At 38.8% G+C, this 20,435-nt stretch overlaps 1 protein-coding gene across 15 annotated transcripts in view; it reads left to right on the forward strand.

Annotated features, from left to right (window-relative positions):
- Positions 1-20,435, forward strand: part of ablim2 (actin binding LIM protein family, member 2) — a 91,126-nt gene that overhangs the window by 14,107 nt on the left and 56,584 nt on the right. For 14 of the 15 annotated variants that reach the window (XM_087837784.1, XM_087837781.1, XM_087837778.1 and 11 more), the window contains exons 1-2: positions 8,448-8,716; positions 18,824-18,991. In XM_087837784.1, coding sequence (XP_087693910.1) covers positions 8,701-8,716; positions 18,824-18,991 — 184 coding nt within the window. In that variant the 5' untranslated portion in view covers positions 8,448-8,700. Of the gene's footprint in view, positions 1-8,447; positions 8,717-18,823; positions 18,992-20,435 lie in introns of those variants that run through there. The other variant, XM_087837770.1, reaches the window with a different exon arrangement.

The following is a 20,435-nucleotide window of genomic DNA, read 5'->3' on the forward strand; positions in this document are numbered from 1 at the left end:
TATCATAACCAGGGTAGAGCAGGGCGATATGACCAAAAATATTTGTCACGATATAAATTTGACAATATAATTGACACTAGACAAAATACTTTACAACTCCACAACTTTATTAGTGCAAAAAAAAAAACAAACCATCAATGTATTTTCACTTAAACAAGCAGCTTTTTTATGTGCATTAAAGTTATATAAAAATTTAACAGTGCAAATGCAAATTCCTCGCTGACAGTTTAACCAAAACGCATTTCCAGTGGAAATTGGCCGACATATCCTCAGCATAACCATGTATAATATCCACAAAACCTAAAAAGAGGTTATACACACACAATACTGTAATATTATGTTGAAGCACAGTACGTATCACTCCGCGAGGCTGCCTACGATAGCCGTAATGCTCCGACAATCCATCAAGTAGTGGGTTTGTAGCTTAGCAAAGTCGTACTGAAACATTTGACAGATTTTCGAGCGCCGTGTACCACATAAAATCATTTAGAGGTCAGTAAATACAACCACAATTCATACATAAGGCACACAGGATTATAAGGGGCGCTGTCGATTTTCACAAAAATCAAAGGATTGATTTTAAGTAATAACGACGGCCCGCTGGCACGCTCTACCAAAAATAGTGCTTTGTTGTGTATCCGATGGATGAAAGCTAACCCAGTTCCACACCACTGAAGTTGCAACATTTTTACATTGCTGCCATGCTTTTTCCGCTATGTGCGTATGAAAACAAAGGCACTGCGCATGCGTGTTTTACCCATATCCTATCGTGATATTTCATTTTCTTATCGTTGCCCAACATTATACCGGTATTACCGTGAACAGTATGATATGGCCCAGCCCTACAACGCACTCAGAACATTTTCAGCTGTTTCCCCGACGTTTCCTGTTAAGCCCCTGTCTAGTGAAACTTGACACTTCCTCAAGACGTTACACATTAAAACAATTTAAAACAGCTGTAGAGCTTTGACTATTGCTGAAGTCAAGATCATCCTTGTAGTATGCCATATTTTTTGTGTTTGTTTGTTTTTTCTCCTTTCATCTTGTCCCCACAAACTGACCACACATTTGTCCTAATGTCTTGCATCTTGGAGGGAAGGACATGTTCTGGGTTTCTAAAGGGGAACTACTTTTTGCTTAGTGCGGTTTAACTCTTCTTTATAAATGGGAGTTGGACTTTGAATAAGCAGTGATGGTGCATTGCAGAGGCACACACACACACGGGTGCTTACACACATATTTACAGACAGAAAGAAGGAGGTTCTATGATCCCTCAATGGGCTTTCTTGTGGCATTATCCTTTATCTGCACCTCCAGTACCCCCAGTTTTATAGTCATCTAAACCTTTGATGTAAAGCTCTTTATGATAGCACAGTTCACTTTAGTGCTGTGAGCTAGTCAGGTATTAACCTCCGGTATACTGACTCAGCGCTTTCCTATGAGAGTTACAGAACTGCATCATAGGGTATTAAATACTTGTTCATATGTGATATAATTGGTTACAAATCTAGGAAAATGCAGAAAGTTAAAGTCAAGGTCAAGGTCTCAGTTCTTCCCATATCTTATCTGCGTACCTGCTGTCAAAGAGTGGCTCTTGTGTATTACTACATTTTAGTAACTTGTTTGTAGCAACTTTATATATTCACTGCTTCACTGAGTAAATGGGTTAAATGCAGAGATGGATTTCCCCACGGGGATCCATAAAGTATACATTATTACATTATTATTATTATTATTATATACACAGACTGTGAGTGGCATAAAAATGCATATATCCCAGTGAAGTCAACCAACTGAACTTTGAACCCTCGAAGTTTCAGTTTTATCTGCTACTATTTTGTTTTTGGAGTCAGAAGTGATCAAATTTGGACAACATGGTGAGGTCCTAGGTCAATGTCTTTTTCACTCTTACCAAGCAATGGGGCTGTAGTGCACAAACAAGTTCAACCAGCGGTTTTAATACTAAACTACTCTATAGTACTTTCCCCCTCACACACACTGACACTGCTCCTTTGTCTATAGCAGCTGTATTGCTTTCAAACCTGTATTCTGTGTTTTACTGCTTGCCATTTTTCTAATATGTTTTTATCTTCCTTCGTAAAATTAGCGACTCTGCTTCCAGCAATCCTATCCATAATTGTGATTGATCATATACAGCCGCCCCCTTTCATGTGAGCCTGCAGGAGAAACCCTCGGCTATTTTAGTGAAATAATAAAAAGCTTTGTGTGACTGCTTATCCTGATTGCTGATTGCAATCAGGATAGGGTAGGTAGGCAATAACAGATATCAGATACCCCGGGTTAGGGCTGGGCCATATCATACCGTTCACGGTGATACCGGTATAATGTTGGGCAACGATAAGAAAATTAAGTATAGAATATGGGTAAAACGCGCATGCGCAGTGCCTTTGTTTTCATACGCACATGGCGGAAAAAGCATGGCGGCGATGGAGAATGAGAAGGGCGAAAGCGGATTGTTGCATGAAACAGATGAACAAGAACTGGTTTGTAAAAATGTTGCAACTTCAGTGGTGTGGAACTGGTTTAGCTTTCGTCCGCCAGATACACAACAAAACACTATTTTTGGTAGAGCGTGCCAGCGGGCCGTCGTTATTACCATGTTTTTTGGAAAATATGGCACACTTAAAATCAATCCTTTGATTTTTCTGAAAATTGACAGTGCCCCTTATTTATGAATTGTGGTTGTTTACTGACCTCTAAATGATTTTATGAACACAGCGCTCGAAAATCTGTCAAATGTTTCAGTATGACTTTGCTAAGCTACAAACCCACTCCTTGATGGATTGTCGGAGCATTATGGCTATCGTACGCAGGAGCCTCGCAGAGTGATATGTACTGTGCTTCAACATAATATTACCGTACTGTATTTAGGTTTTGTGGATATTATACGTGGTTATGCTGAGGATATGTCGGCCAATTTCCACTGGAAATGCCTTTTGGTTAAACTGTCAGAAAGGAATTTGCATTTGCACTGTTAAATTTTATATAGCTTTAATACACTTAAAAAATAGCTGCTTGTTTAAGTGAAAATACATTGATGGGTTTTTTTTTTGCACTAATAAAGTTGAGGAGTTGTAAAGTATAGTGTAAAGTCTAGTGTCAATTATATCGTCTGTTATATCGTTATTGCAAATTAAGTCATTAAGTCATTAAGAAGCCAAAGATAGACTTCAGTGCATTTGGTTAGCAGAAAGAGTTGAGCTTAAGCAAATCCAAAGAAATGTATTTCTCTTGCTGTTATAACTTCTGTTATGTGAAGATTTTCATTGAACCCACTGCAGAATGTAAAAGTTTATGAAATGCATCTTTCATAGCTTGAAGGATTTGTGTACTTGCACAGGATGTTTTGGGCCAAATGCAGTCAGTGAGTTAGTTAGAACACCTGAAGCAAATAAATAAATAAATGAAGCAAATAAAAATGTTGAGATACTATATCTAAATAGTAATTCACCCAAAGTATCCTTATAGCCAATCCAGGCAATAACTCTCCACTTAGGAAAGAAGGGATAAAGAATTTCTCTGTGCCTAAGATGTTTTATATAAATGTAAGTCTATGCAGATATCTGCCTTCTTGCCTTTCAGTGCTTTATTCTGACAAAGCTACAAAAGACTCCACAGGCTGAGCTGTTTTTTATTTCTTCTTTCTTTTTTATTTTGTTGCTTTGTTTGTTCTCTTGTTGATGCAGTTGCTTTTTAAGGATTTATATCAGTGCCCTGGTCGCCAATTTAACAGTGAAGATTGCTGAATTTTTTATTTTTTTTATTTTAATCTCCTAGGACCTGGCGCCCACATATGTGGACATCACGTTTTGGGTTATTTAGACCAAAATACTCAATTGTGCTCTACAGCGGCGCTTACGAGGACATTATACTGCTACTGTTCTATCGAAATTTTAAATAAATATCCTTATATGTGGCTCTCATTTTTCTTAGAAACAAAAATCAGGTAAAAAAAACAAAACAAAACTGGTAATTCTTTGTTTTTACATTCACCAGGTCCCAATATGCCCAAATATTAAAGAGAAATTAAAAATGCATGCTGTGGAAGAGTTCGGGTCTTAGGAGGTTAAAGTTAAACCCAGATTGCTGGTGTTCTCTGTTAGATGGGTAAAGATCAGAATGATTCTTTTTCTTTCAGTATCTTTTTTCTGCATAAATGACAAAACTGTGAAGTTGCATTTTTATTATCTTATCTGGAATTCTGATCCTTATACATGTCATTATGTGTGTGTATATTGTGTTGTGGCTTTATTATTTTTGGCTCATTTGGATGCAGCAGCGCTTTCTGTCTTGGTCTCCCTTTGAATTTGTTGTAGATGCCACTTGGCAGAGGCGGTACTGGATCATTTGCAATGCAGATGTTGTGTATTTTCTCGCATAAACACAGACACACAGTGCCTGCTGCTGAGTCACATGGCACAGTCCACCATACACACTGTTGCCCTGAAGCTTTCTACCATTTACTGAGCTCCAGTGATGACCCATCACAGCTTCAAAAGTCAGGGAAAGAAAGAAGGCACCTTTAAAAGATATGTGAAAAACAATAAAGCCAATGTTAGAGAAGAAATGAGGCCACACTAAATGCTCAGTATCTCTGGCATATGCCTCTGCTCACTGACAGGCAGCTCAGTTGTTACGCAGTCCTCTGGTACATCCTGTCTTTTATTTTTGGTACTTTTTAAATAACCTCCTCTGTGGGCTCAAGCTGGTCCTGTTTTTACAGGCATTCACCTGTCATGTCAAGGATTTGAATGCATGCTGTGCTTGTCCTAATTGTACCAGGGTTCAAGTGATATTCGTTGTTTTTAAGCTACTGCTGAATACTCTTAAAAGGTTGATCAAGCAGGAGACCATGGGCTAGTTCTAACATGCTGGGTGATGTTAGCAAGATCTTGGGAATGTTCACCATGTGGCCATAACATGTTAGTGTGCTAACTTTGTTAATTAGCACTTCACATGATGCTCATGGGAATGCTGTCAGTTTTGCAAGTATTATGTCATCAACCAGAGGCGTTAGATCAGCGGTCCCCAACCCCCGGGCCTCGGACTGGTACCAGTCCGTGAGTCGTTTGGTACCGGGCCGCGAGAGTTGAGGCTCAGGTGTGAAATGTATGGTTTTCAGGGTTTTATCGGTTTTCAGCGTTATTTTGTTATCGTTTTTATTGTTAACTTGGTTTTCCTGGGTCTTTTCACGTGTGTTATGAATAAATCTTCTTTTTTCGGTACCGGTACTAGTTTTATTTTGTTGTATTTATCCGCGACAACTTAAAAGCCGGTCCGTGACAATATTGTCGGGCGTAAACCGGTCCGTGGCGCAAAAAAGGTTGGAGACCGCGGGGTTAGATAATGTCCTCAGGTCAGAAGAGTGACCGCAGCACCGTAGAGTAAAACTCTGCGGTGCTGTTGTAGCTGTAAAGGCAGAGGTAATAATGAGAGTTCTTCTGGTGAACTGAACTAACATTTTTATATCATTTAATTTGTGCACTGTTCATGAATACAGTACCTTCATAGGCACAAATTGTACAATTTCATTGTTCCATTGTGACATCACCTATTGTGCTGTTGGACTCCTAATTTTGAAGCTTTAACATTAGTTTTTGGTGTTACCATGTTGGTTATTTGAAGCCAGTATTTAGGATAAAAGCAATAACTTTAAGTTATCAGCTAATGCCAGTTAGCTTGGTTAGCAGGCTGCAATCATAAACTCGGTCCAATGCCAAAAAAAGTCACACTGATTCATTATAGGAGAACCATTAATGTTGCTAACTGTCACAGCATTTCACTCAGAACATTTTATCCTGACTTTTCGATGTTGCAAATATGTACAGTCTAGGAGATCGCCAGAGAAAACTCAAACCTTTAAAATGCCTGTCACTATTGCAAATTAAGAACTCAGATGCAAGATGTTGAGATGTTTTGCCAAATATTCATTAAACTCTTAAGAAATGTTAAGAAAATGTATTATTAAATTTCAGTTTTATTTATATAACACTAAATCACAACAGCAACTGTCTCAATGTGCTTTATATTGTAAGGTAAAGACCCTATAATAATACAAATAAAACATAGAAAAACCCAACAATCATATGACCACCTATGAGCAGGCACTTTGGTTACAGTGGGAACGAAAAACTCCCTTCAACAGAACGAAATCTCCAACAGAACTACGCTCATGGAGCGGCGTCCGCGACTAGTTGGGCGTGAGTGAAGTGCTTTAATGGAGTGATACAGTAATATGAGGTTTTTAAGATAAGATAGGACCTGATTATTCAAAACCCTATATGTGTAGAGAATGATTTTAAATTTGATTCTGGATTTAATAGGGAGCCAATGAAGAGAAGCCACTGTGGTCGAAATCTGCTCTCTCTTTATACTCCCTGTCAGTACTCGTGCTGGAGCATTTTGGATTTGCTGAAGGCTTCAAAAGGAGTTTTTAGGACATCCTGATAATAATGAATTACAGTAGTCCAGCCTAGAAGTAATAAATGCATGAACTAGTTTTTCAACGTCACTCGGAGACAGGATATTTCTTATTTTAGAGATTCAATTCAATTCAATTCAATTTTATTTATATAGCGCCAAATCACAACAAAAGTCGCCTCAAGGCGCTTCATAGATACAGAGAAAAACCCAACAATCATATGACCCCCTATGAGCAAGCACTTTGGCGACAGTGGGAAGGAAAAACTCCCTTTTAACAGGAAGAAACCTCCGGCAGAACCAGGCTCAGGGAGGGGCGGCCATCTGCTGCGACCGGTTGGGGTGAGAGAAGGAAGACAGGATAAAGACATGCTGTGGAAGAGAGACAGAGATTAATAACAGATATGATTCAATGCAGAGAAGTCTATTAACACATAGTGCGTGAGAAAGGTGACTGGAAAGGAAAAACTCAATGCATCATGGGAATCCCCCGGCAGCCTACATCTATTGCAGCATAACTAAGGGAGGATTCAGGGTCACCTGGTCCAGCCCTAACTATATGCTTTAGCAAAAAGGAAAGTTTGAAGTCTAATCTTGAAAGTAGAGATAGTGTCTGTCTCCCGAATCCAAACTGGAAGCTGGTTCCACAGAAGAGGGGCCTGAAAACTGAAGGCTCTGCCTCCCATTCTACTTTTAAATACTCTAGGAACAACAAGTAGGCCTGCAGAGTGAGAGCGAAGTGCTCTAATAGGGTGATATGGTACTACAAGGTCATTAAGATAAGATGGGGCCTGATTATTTAAGACCTTGTATGTGAGGAGCAGGATTTTGAATTCAATTCTGGATTTAACAGGAAGCCAATGAAGGGAAGCCAAAACAGGAGAAATATGCTCTCTCTTTCTAGTCCCTGTCAGGACTCTTGCTGCAGCATTTTGGATTAACTGAAGGCTTTTCAGTGAGTTTTTTGGACATCCTGATAATAATGAATTGCATTGTGCAAATGGAAGAAAACCGTCCTACATATTTGTTATGTGCATAATATGCACATTGATGGACACGTCCTGATAAAAAACAACTCCAAGATTCCTCACAGTGTTACTGGAGTAAAAGTTATTATGATAATGGCAGAATATTCCTCTCAAATCGTCTGGTTCAGTTGTATTATAAACGCCTGGCTTAGTACCTAATGAGTAATTACTTAACCACTGAGGAAGTGGCCATTGTTTTATGGAGGCCCAAAACATGGAGAGGATCCAAAATCCTTACCATTACCCTAAGGTGACCCTACACCTGCTGAATAAAGAATGACCTCATTGTTTCTTTACACTGTGCATACATTGTTCAGTTATATCACGCAACTATTATTTTTTGGCAGCAAGTATTGTTTATGGAGTCATGAAGCATCATTCAGAGAGTTAAGTCACGCTACACGCCGTCAGTCATTAAAAAGAGTTTATGCAAGTCAGGCAGTCAAAAGTTGCAGATCACCAACTAAATACATTTCATCTGAGTTGTCCTTAATTAGCAATGTTGCTAGCTAAATGCTATGTTTACATTATTTATCCATTTATCTCTCTGTACAGTGCATTAGATCTGTCCCTATGTGTCTGTCTATAAAGCAGGTTTGAATCGACAGCAATAAAATCTTATTTGGATATTGTTTAGATATCAGGTCAGTAGTTAAAGACAGTTTCCAAATATAACTAACAACAACTAAGTAAGTGTTAGTTGAATCTGCAGGAGCAGTTATAGAAAATATTCTGAACCTTTGCATCACCAACCTAACAATATGTGGGGAATAATATAATGATATAATAATAAATACTGTTTTGTTAAACGTCATCTTTTACCACCGAACAGACTGAAAACCAGTTAGCTTATCACTGAGCTGTCAGAAGTTATTTTGGTGTGTACTGGAAAGACTGGGACACACCCAGTGACAGATTACCATTCAGAGGTGTCATTCTCTTAAACCTCCACATGCTTCTATTTATAACAGATAGCTGCAATACCTCAGAGAGGTGAGAAAGAGAGGGAGAGAGAGAGAGTCATATGACCTACTGCTCATTCCACAGATAGTGACGGACAGCACGCTCACTCTGTGCTTCCATCTGTAATTTCACCAGAGCTGCAGCGTGTTCAGAGGATGTGTCGCAACACTGTCAGTGTACTCTGAACAGATTTCTGGGATTTTGTCTGTAATTATTATCAGCAAAGGACGTAACAGTATATTGCATTTGGGCTGACAGCTGGAGGACAATGCCAGAGGAGAAAGGTAATAATGACCTTTAATATCCTTAAATGAGCTGTTTGTGATGTGTTCACCTGCCGGTACCAGAATAGATTTAATAATCACTTACCTTTTACAACCACTCGTATGCGGACTCATCACTCACATACTAAATACTATCGGTTTTTTACTTTAATAACAGCAACTCAGACATTAGAACATAATTTTTAAGTTAGCTCTCGATACAGGGTGTTTGTGTAGGAATATATGTGCTTTGAACTTTGAATACAACCAAGCCGCCCTCATGTTATGCAATCCTGGTCTGGAGCTTAGGGCACTTTCTCTTTGAATGTGAATGTGAACGACAACAAGCCTGTGGCAGCAAGCTGAATGCTTATACTGCAGGTTGATATGCAGCCTGCCTGCAACATCCCTGGCAACAACACTGTTGTTTTGGTCCATTTCCCGCATCTCGAGCTCTGGGACATTGGCCATTTGGGCTGCTTACAAAGGTCTGAGGGCAGGTTGCTAAGAAGAAATCCCTATAATAATTCCAATACGTATTTACAGTGTTTTTGGTATTATACCAAATTATGGAGTTGTCATCTTTTGTGTTGTTTTATGTGTTGTTTTATTACGTTATATTCACATGTCTCTATGATGACTTCAAACAAGCTTATCTGCAAGTAGTATGATAAATTACACATGTTTATATTAATAGATGATTTGAATATATAAAGTTTAAAATTTAGCAGTAAAGAAAAAGGAGCTAAAGAGGCTTCTCATTCATTGTTGAGTTCAATGAAAGAAAGTGAGCTTGCATTGTGTGCCTTTTCTTGGTCATTTTAAATGTATAGCATGCATTCGTGTGCACTTCAGTTAGCTCAAAGCTGAGTCAATGCCTGTTTTTGCAGTGTTAAAGGTTTTTTCACCAAAAAAGATGCCGCTAGTATCTCTTAACAAAAGCTAGTGCCTACAGGGTAAAAAGACATGTACACTTCCTCACCTGCCCATGGTGAGGAAGTGTACCATGACCTTAGCTATATCACACTTACAGTTTTATCTGCTGTTATCAAAAAACATAAACATTACACAGTCACTGGTTAAATGGATCTAAATCAAAAGAATGAGAATAGTGAGCCAAGTGGCTATTTCAGACGCAGGTAAAACAGAGCAATTCAGCTGATTTTACCAACCTAATATATCAGACCAACTTGAAGATATCATTATGGATATTGATTCCAGAATCAAGTGAGATGGGAGCTCCAGGATTTTATATAAAATTGGTTAAATTCAAGTAATAAGTGCTGCATATTTATCTTTTAATAACAAGCATCGGAAACATGTCACATTTTGAGAAGTTTTATTTACAAAAAAACAAAAACACAAGTGTGGCCAGCTCTGAAATAGCATCAAGATTTTGGCTCCCTGTAACTGGCTTGTTGAGTTTAAGCCAACTTAAACCTGATACTGTATGTTATTATGTAAGGTAATATGACATGACTGGAATATTTTGTTTGTTTGTGTTTTTGATTAATTTTGACTGACTTGTAGCTATACCTATCACATAAATGTCATGAAGTTAAAATATGATGCAAAAACATAAAATACTACTACAGTATCTCAGTACAACAAAGCTTAAGTACTGGATAAATATAGTTTTCATTACTGACCTCCACCCAATTGGCTGTAAAGAGAAGCCTTACTGCCATTCCTCATAAACACCCTGTAAATGTCTCCTGCTCTCCACTGCCTTCTTTTCCAAATTCAGCTAAAGCGTGTTGCTTTGTTTTGTTTTAGAGGCATTACTTTTTTGTATAGAGCTGCATTGCCATCACAATGTGACAAAGCTTGTTAAGTTTAATGGTGAGGGTACACACCCAGCCACACACACACACACACACACACACATTTCCATTTCTACATAGATGCATATATGTAGAAGACATGTACACAAGAATGCACTACAGATATGAGAGGTAAACACTGAGTCAGTAGGAACAGACATACACTCTACTCTAGACTGTGTCTCAGTCCCCACCAAGGACAGTGTATCCTGGATGTGTGATGTAATGGTTGGCTTGCTCTCAGCAGTCACAACGACGCCTGTCACTATTCCAGACGTGCCAGTAAACAAACCATCTGTGTGCTGGTCGCTTTACTAGCACTACTATGACATTTCATAATAAGAAATAAAACCACAAATTACAAAGGTCAAATAAAGCTGGTGTTATTCTAATGTTCTGTCACAATCTGCCCAGACCATAGCGCCTCACATGTTAGTAACCAGTATGTGCAAATCACTCTAAACCTCACTGGTTCCTGTTGAAAATATAAATCTGTTAAATGTGTCAAAATGTGCATTTTAAAAAAAAGGCTTACTACTTTTATATAACAAGTGGAAAATAGCACATTTATTGAAGACTGTTTTCAGCTGTGTATAAATATAAATGTAGTCAGCTAGTATGGTGTATGCGGGATGTGACTCACTGAGTTTCTTACAACAATGGAGCTCTATCACATGGGCCTTAGATAAACATAAGTGCAAAGTTTAAGTCATTGGTAAAAATATAAATCTGCATTTCTTATTAAAAGTCTGTGTTTTTTCTTTTATTCAGTCTGTTGATGCCAACTAAATACTGATCAGTAGTATTACTTGTAGCACTATTACTGTTTCCTAGGAAACAGTATTAGCATTCACTCTGTATGTTTCTTTCTACTTGGAAAAAAAATTGCTTAAGTCTCCACCAAGTCCCCGAGAAAAGATCTGGTTCTTTAGCTACAAATTAGTCTTCTTTGATAAGTACAGCTGTCTGCTGGACAGTGTGCCATAAAAGCACAGACTAAAACAGTGATCAGTCTTACTTCACTTTAAACATACAGTTTGTGTGTCTCCGTGACCCTTGAAATTAAAGTTACAGCTCTCTCCTTTGAATGGTGGTTTAAAAGTAGCTTTTCAGATTCGATCCATAATGACTGCTGAGTTGTCAGACTGTTTCTTGATTGGTTCTAGAAGGTTTTTGATTTCACTCAATGTTCTTTAAAAAAAAAAAAATCCTGTCCTGTTTGGCACCTTCTGCAAGGGGGTGTTAATAAAACGATAGAGTCGGTGTACTTTATGTTCTTTCATTCTCAATAGACCCCGTCTTGTCAATGTTATCAAAGAAATATTAAGTATTGGTTTTAAATTGTTGTTTCAATCAACACATGGTTAACTATGGCAATTAGTGCTTTTAAATTCCGTTACAATGAAACTGTATAGTAACAGGTGAATCATGTGTGATTGAGATCAGTGTGCACACTCAGTGACTATGTTTACATTCGTGCAGTTCAATGTAGTTGTCCTGTGGATTGTGATAACAGGTTTGAGCCCAACTACTGCTCCCCTCTCAAACACATCTTCAAGCTGTGACCATAATTTATCCTTCCTTTATCCTAACTCTTTCATCCTGTCCAGAGTTTCCTTTTAATTCCTCCCTAATCAGCTTAATTGCTGATGAACAGTTAACATATGAGTATACTGTGTACACCTATATGGTGATGTGCTGAGCAGTTTAGTGACTGCTGAAGTGATCAAAAAGCTCTCCAGTGGCTGGACCATTAGGATGGATGAGATTCGTGAGTTCCTCAAAGCTCTGGATGTTGACGCACTGTCTTGATTGCCTCTACAAAATTGAATGGGAATCGAAGACAGTGTCTCTGCATTAGAAGACCAGCAGGTTGTCTGCCAATCAAGGATCCCTTCTGTTATCAATAATGACATATTTTCTAAAATTTTCTAAAAATATAATAAAATACCATCAAAAAAGAGGCAGTAGATTATTCACTGACTCTGTGAGATATTCCTCTTTAAGAACTTTTTTATTCAACTGCAATAGCCTTCAGGTTCATACTGAAGACATATGAGGGCAAGAAAACTGACCTCAGCTGTTTAAGGTCAAAGTCATGAAATGGGAGATGGAAGCTGGACGTATGCTATAAAGCTTACATATAGTTTACACAGTGTGCTCGTTACCTTGCACTGTTTTATAATGAGGCAAATTCATGGACATATTACAGTGCAGCCTCCTGCAGTAACACATGGGAATATATCGGTGGGTTGTGTCATCCACGTGGAATAAGCCAGCTGTCACAGGAAGGGCAAAGAATCATATGCTCTCACACAAAGGCCACATTCAGACGAAAGCATAGTAGTTGCCTATTCTTGCTCTGCTTTGGGCCATTATGGAGATTTATGACTGCTTAAATAATGTCCTGGTGGTTATTCTGGTTACTTGAATAATACATAGCATTATGAAAACTGGCAGTCAGCACTTGTACTTTTCTGTTTGCCTTAACTAAGCCAGCAAAAGTATTCTGGTGTCATCTGCCAGAGAGGTTGAAGGTCTGCTTTTTGTAGTGTTTGACCTCATGGTCAGAGATCCAGTGCTGCGTGGGTCAGGTTGCAGGCATCATTGCACAGGTGGATGTGACGGCTTAAAGCAAGGAAAATCCTAAATCATAATGTCTGACTAAATTCAAAAAACTGCATGTTCCTCTTTTTTTTACCACTGGGGTTGTATTCAGTGAACTTTGCCAATGACGCTCGCCTTGCGTCTTTATCTTGGCTTCCAACAAGGGTGAGATAATGGAGGGAGTGTTCTGTTAGGGTGAAGGACAGGAAACTCTTTAGCAATGAAGTAATGGCAATTTCAAGGTAAAGCAAGGTGTCAGCAGCCCTTAGAAAATCTCACATGTTGTTGATCATATTATTTAAGCATTTAACTTTAAGAGGATGTGAATACACCCAATAAAAGTATTTGAATTCCAGAATTTCGTTTAATAGGTCTCCTAAACATTCCGGGCTATTCTGGATTTTCTGGGACTGAATCACAATTACCACTTTGGTCAGAAATTTGACACTTAGACCTCTGGTGCAGAGACTATTCTGACATAGTCAATGTTTTATTCAAATACTAAAATAAATAATCTGGTAACAATCACTAGTGTTCTTAAACCTCTGTTGTCATGGAAAGTTGATTTTGTATTACTTCAGAAATATACTTCAGAAATGTTCCACATTCATTAAAGAAACATGTAGTTTATTTATACTGTGATATTCCACCTAAAAAACACTGTCAATCTGTGAACACCTGGGTAGCTACGTAGATTTTCTAGAAGATGCGTTGCAGCATCCTAAGTACATTTTAGCATTTGTTTTTAACAATTTAAAGTAATTGTCATGGTTGGCTGTGTGGCAGGCAGGCAAGCAGGAGTGGTGGACCCAAAATGCAGAACTCAGACACGGAAGTGAAACTTAAAGCGCAGCTTTATTGCTGGGAAAAACCTCGTACTAACTAAACTCACCAAAAGACAAACAAAAGTCTGAACAGAGGAACCGAGGACTGAAACACTGGAAAAGAACTACTAAACTGGAGCAGGAGACAAAACACTAGAACAGGGGTAGGCAACTCCAGGCCTCGAATGCCGGTGTCCTGCAGGTTTTAGATCGCACCCTGGGTTAACACACCTGAATCAAATGATTAGTTAATTACCAGGCCTCTGGAGAACTTCAAGAAATGCTGAGGAGTCATTTAGCCCTTTAAATCAGCTGTGATGGATCATGGACACATCTATAACCTCCAGGACACCGGCACTCGAGGCCTGGAGTTGCCTACCCCTGCACTAGAAACACGGAAGCAGAACACACAGCTAGTTGAGGGTACGACACGACAGGGAACACAGGAAAACACAGGGCTAATATACACAGGGGAGTAATCAGGGAATGGAAAACAGGAGGGAGACACAGCTGGGAGGGTTTGGGCTAACGAGACATGGGGAGCAAAGCTAGACCCACTGAGATGAGGCACAACCTTTCACAATAAAACGGGAAACAAGAAACCGACATAGACTTAACACTGAACTGAACTTATACTAAACGAGAGACACAACCTAAGAACTAATCCCTCACAAAGAATAACTGAAACATAGAATAATACTAATAAACAAAGCATGACAAAAGGATCAGAATACAAACCATAATACAAAGGAATATAAGAACTGAAAATGCTGGGTCAAAATGACCCAGGACCGTGACAGTAATAGTTGAAAGGATTTTCATTGATCCTTTCATGCTTTTTACAAAGATTTTACAAATATTTTCAAATGTGTGAAGAAGAAAATGAAACGTCCCCAAGGTCAGCAGCTCAGCAACCTCAAAGTACTACTGCTGTGGTTCTGTGAACATAATGATCTCCTGCCCACCCCTGCTGCCTCTGCAGATGGTTCACACGAGGAATGCTGCAGAGCATCATGGGATCCCTGTGAGTGTGAGGGAACACTATTTTTAGGAGCTGGACCACGGCTTCTTGAAAAGGCATTAGAGATAAGGCTGCTTATATGTGGCAGCAATGGCCTCTGCGTATTATACACACATATTAAATCTATCTATCTATCTACATATCTGTATATATATATATAGTATATATATAGTATGTGTGTGTGTGTTGCATTGCACAGATAGTGTTTCCTACCCGACCTTTGGGATAACAGCATCAGTAGCGCAGTAGCGCCTGTCAGCCAACGCAGGCACCAGTGAAACTGATTGATGATGGGGACAACTGGCCCCCTGGAGAAGATCAGATAATGGCAGGAGTAGCGGACTCCTGGAGAAGACTCTCCACTCACAGCATAGTAACTTTCTGTCTTCCTTCACAGAATAGAAATTTATTACATTTTCACAAATGAATTATTTCAAAATCCCCGTACTTCCACTCTCAACCTTTAACCTCTGCAGTGGTTGTTACTTGCAGGGACAGAAATGACTTGGTCAGAAATATATACGAGTGCACTTTCTGAATTTCTTTTTAAGGTTTCTTTTTCATTTAATCATTGGGTGATGTTAAATGAGGGATTATGTGGTCCATTCTGAGAAATAGATTGGTTGTTTCATTTTCATTTTTACAAAAAATGGTAGTATATCCTGGCAGGCAAACTATCAAACTGGGCTAAATAGAATTACTGCAAAACAACTGATGATTAATTGTTAGATTGATTATTTGGCATTTTGAAACACGAAGATGAAAATAGCAACCAATCAAGAATCTTAGCAGTTATTTAACATGGATGGAGCAGACCACTCTTTATTTATTTTTGTCAGCTAACTGCATCAAATATAAACAGTAAATTGCTCAATCCCTGCACAGACAGAATATTGAACCCTTATCACATACCGCTATAAATGTCTTCTGACAGCCTGAATGCCTGGTTCAACTTGCCAGATTTTACATCTGGTAAAAATGATCAGCTCCTGTCTCTTCCTCACCCCTGCCTTCCTCTTCTGTTTGCTATTTGAATAGGAAGTAGTGACACTGGACACTGGATCCCTCCCAACAGGTGCAAGGGTTCAGCAGCACATGCCAGGTCAGATCAGAAGGCAGAACCCCTCCAGGCTTCCCTGTTATGGCAAATCCCTATTGCCCTCCCTCCTCCCGACACTTTCTCACTTTTAGGCTGTTGTCTTTTCCAGATGGTTCCAATTAGCATGGTCCTGGACCTTTTTTATGTTTTTTTTCAAACAAGGACTCAAGAGTTTCCCCTCCTAAATTCTTGTCTTTATTGGTTGCCATGCCCATATATGCTCTGCATGGTAGCTTCAATAAAGTCCCACTTCCTGCACATGACAACATTTTAAAAATCTCTAGTATTCCCATTATTCATTTTGGGTGTCAGCACATTTTCAAGTTAGCGATCCAGTTAAAGAATGTCCTTTCTTTAAACTAAGAAGAAATGGTTAGTGTCTAGAATGTTCTATTGCTCACATTTAGCACTACTGTAAGTCCACACACACTGCTATAGATGCTATCTGGCCATTAATTGGTTGTTAAAAGTGATAATCATTCCTATAGTAATGGCGCTTGGGTACACTTCTGTACCAACTAATGCTGCAGAAGGTGTGCTTAACCTAAACCAAAGGGCTTTTGAAGCCAAAGGTTGTATTTTAATCCTAATAAACCAATGATCTTTTCTTAATTCTAGTAGTAGTTTTCGATCCCCACTCAACTTAGATGAAAGTTGCTTGATTTGTTTCTTGATGTCTCAGTAAGAGTTAAGAGATTTTATATTTTAATGTCTGTGACTTTTACTGAACAATGCCTAACTCTAGCTTGCAATCTGCTGATTTATTAGCAGTACTTGACAGATGTACAAATGTGTTCCTAAAGAATTAGTCATACAGACAAGCTTGTTATCACATAAATGGTTGTCTTTTATAAGACAGTGCCATACTTACTTTGTGTGTTTAATCTGTTTGCTGATAAATATGAGGCTCGTATCAATCTTCTCATGTCATTCTCAAAGTTAATTATTTAGAGTTTTTTACTAGATCAATAAAGAATGACAGAAAATGAATTATTTGGATTCGACTGAAAAGTTTTCTTTTGACTTTCTATGGAAATGTTTTTTTCTGGGTTCATTTTACTAGATTACACAGTTAAGTTGAACTAAAAAACACTGTAGTATTAATGCAACATTATCCCAATAGAACAACTAATTAACATCCAATGAAGTGAGTAAAGTGGAATGAACGATAATGTTTACCAGCAACAAGTTCTTGGTTAGCTTCCAAAAAGTAGCTCTGCGTGGCTCACTGTTATTATCCGTGAGCTTTCTTCTTTTTCTCTTTCTCTGAATCAATTCATTTGATGAACTCCCCTTTCGGAGCCCAATTATTGGTAACCATGGAGGCCTGATGAAACCGGTCTGACGACACAAATGTTTCCTGAGAACACAAAGGGCCTTTTGTTTAGCTGATCTCCCAGTCAGTACTGAAAGGCAGATCAGCATGCGAGCCTATTCTGCTAGGCTTACGATGAAAGGGCAAAGGGGTGAGGTGTATTGATAGAACTGTTGGGATGGACATGTCAGGGTCTTACAATGTGTGTGTCTGTGTTTTGGTTTTTGTTACTGTGGCTGGTTTGATGTTTTTCTTTGCTGGTGTCGAAATAACTTATCTTGATTCACTCCCTCCTTCCTGTGTGGGACAAACAAAGAGAAGAAAGAAGTTGTAAAGTCCATTTACTATAGGTTTTATTTAGACTTTCTATGATTTCTACTGTGTGCCTGTTAGCAAAACATAGTGCCATTTGTCCCTTCTGACATACTAATAGTAGTTTTTCAGGCCTGATTACTGGCAGATCTATTAGATCAAGTTGAAGTAGGCTAAAAGCAACACATCATGACATAGTCTAAAGAAACTGCTGAGAAACAGAGTTATTGATATTAGTCTGGAACGGGTTACAAAGCCACTTCTAAGGTTTTGGAACTATTATCCTCAAATTGAGGAAACTTGGAACAACCTGTGGTCAGTTGTGAACCTTCCCGAGAGTGGTTGGCCTGCCATTATTATGTTGCATTGGCAACGCATTGACAAGGTCACAAAAGAACCCAATACATCTAAAGAACTGCAGTCTTCACTTGCCTCATTTGATGTCAGTGTTCATGATTCAGCAACAACAAAGAGACCAAGCAAAAATTGCATTTATGGAAGCATTTCAAGGTTAAAACCACTGCTGACCAATACGATCACAAAATGACTTTTTCAGATAGGGCCAGGTAGGTTTGGATTTTATTCCCTCTTAATACATGAAGTCCCTGTTAGTATTGACTCAGGTTGTAGTACTCTAATATGATTTGTATGATCATTTGAAACACTGAATTGTACGCCCTCATATTGCTCAAGATAGCAAACGGCTCAATAGAGAGTAGAGTAAGAAGACAATCCTACCTGCCAGTAAATTATGAATTTAACAAACCTGTTTCAGCGTTGAGACTCAGATCAAAGAAAAACAAATGAGAATGTTATATTTATATCTTTGTGTCACAGTCGGAGTGTTGAGTTGGATATTTTTGGATCAAAGCACTGTTTTCTATTTTAGCAATGAAGTCTGACATTGCACATAAGATTTTTAGGTGTTTATTAGTCATGAGATACAAGTATAAGATATGAATAAAGGGCTCATAGAAATTAAACAAATCACTTTGGATTTTATCAACCTTATAAGCAGTTTTTTACCATATATTAGGAGTATTACTCCAAACACAGTACTTACATATTATATCTTCTACAGTATAATCTAATATCCTTTTCTGTGTCCCTGTGTGTGCCCCCTCCAGTGTTTCAGCAGCAGGCTGTCCACAGCCCTCTGGAACAACAGAAGCAGAAACAGAAGCAGGGTAGCAGTGGAGGACCTGTCGCCTGCCAGAACTGTGGAAAGCCCTGCAAAGGGGAGGCACTCCGAGTTCAGAATAAACACTTTCACATTAAGTGTTTCATCTGCAAAGGTATGTAACACCAAATCAGAGCCACAGCCAAGACGTAATGCAGATGCATGAACTGCACAATGAGATGGGATTTTTTTGCAATATTGTGTGTGTTAATGTGCATATTGCAGCACATATCCTGGTCAATAGTCACTCCAAGAATCCTCACAGCATTACTGGAGGCCAGGGTAATGCCAGCAATAGTATCTAGTTAGACACCATGTGGCTGAGATTTAGAGGACTGAATAAAAAAGCATTGGTTTATCGTTTTTCTATGTACTGTGATAGCACATCTACAGTTGAGCAATACAATCATTATTAATGGATTAGTCAAAGCTAACCAGCTGTGAGTGTGAGTGTGTGTGTGTAATTGAGGGGTAGGGTGGGAGTGAGGGGATTTTTTCTTTGTACATATAATCTGGGAGGGTAGCTGCAAGTGTCAGAAACTTGAAATGTGAGCATGTTCCATTTGTGTATATGTGTGTGCTTGTGGGTGGGTGGTGGATGTTTTTTTTTTTTCTTTTCACATGTGACTTTGAGTGTGTATTTTCACCACTCCCAGGCCAGACTCCCAGCTCGATTCTTGTGTCAGACTTGCTGTTGTTGTCAACACACGCTCCGGTTGCTAGGCAATGGTTAGGGTCGCTAAAGTGTCGGCAGCTTCCTGGAGTTTAATCTTACACTGACCAGCAGACTCCCTGTCTGTACATTTACGCCCTGCCATTACCACTACCTCCATCTTTAACTCTGTTATCAGGTGATAAAGTGGCAGTGTTTGCATTGCCATCACAAGATTATAAGTGCACTGCACTCAGTGGTCAGCTTGTTTTTGTTTAACTTAACAGATGATTCCTTTTTATTGCAAGTTGTAGCTTAGATTTAGCATTTAGTTGTAGCATAGTTTTGGCCATTATTGTTGTGTAGACCAACACTGCATATTATGGTGCATGCTACAGACTACTGTATTTATAGCCTGTATGGCACAAAATAGTTAATAAAAAATGTCATCTTTGTGGCTATTAATTTAAAAAGTCTGATTTGTCAATAATGACAGCATCTATTAAGCTGTCACGCTTTACTGATTGAGCTGTTCCTTCATGAAGAGCTTTTATGATTGGTTTGAAAAAAATGAGCAAATTGAGGTGATTCATGCCAAGTATTCAGTGAGTATGCTAATACCAACACACAACAGTCAGAGGAGCTATGTAAGGGTTCTCTTTACCCCACCCAAAAGTGCTTGGCTGTTCCTCCCATCTATAAATCTAAAGCATGACCACAGTAATTCAATTTCCAACGAATCTGGCCTGTTAAATGTGCTGATTATCCCTCCATTGTGAGCGCTAGGTGGGGAGTCAGGTTCGGTTAGTTATTAAAACTTCCAGATGTGGAATGATAAGAGTTTGAAACTTTTGAGTATGCCAATAAAATAAACCATAGCAGGCTTAGTGGCAATGGCGCTTTTCAA

The sequence above is a fragment of the Neolamprologus brichardi genome, chromosome 3, assembly GCF_056152115.1.
Source record: "Neolamprologus brichardi isolate AB-2024 chromosome 3, ASM5615211v1, whole genome shotgun sequence".
In the NCBI taxonomy this organism is placed as follows: domain Eukaryota; kingdom Metazoa; phylum Chordata; class Actinopteri; order Cichliformes; family Cichlidae; genus Neolamprologus; species Neolamprologus brichardi.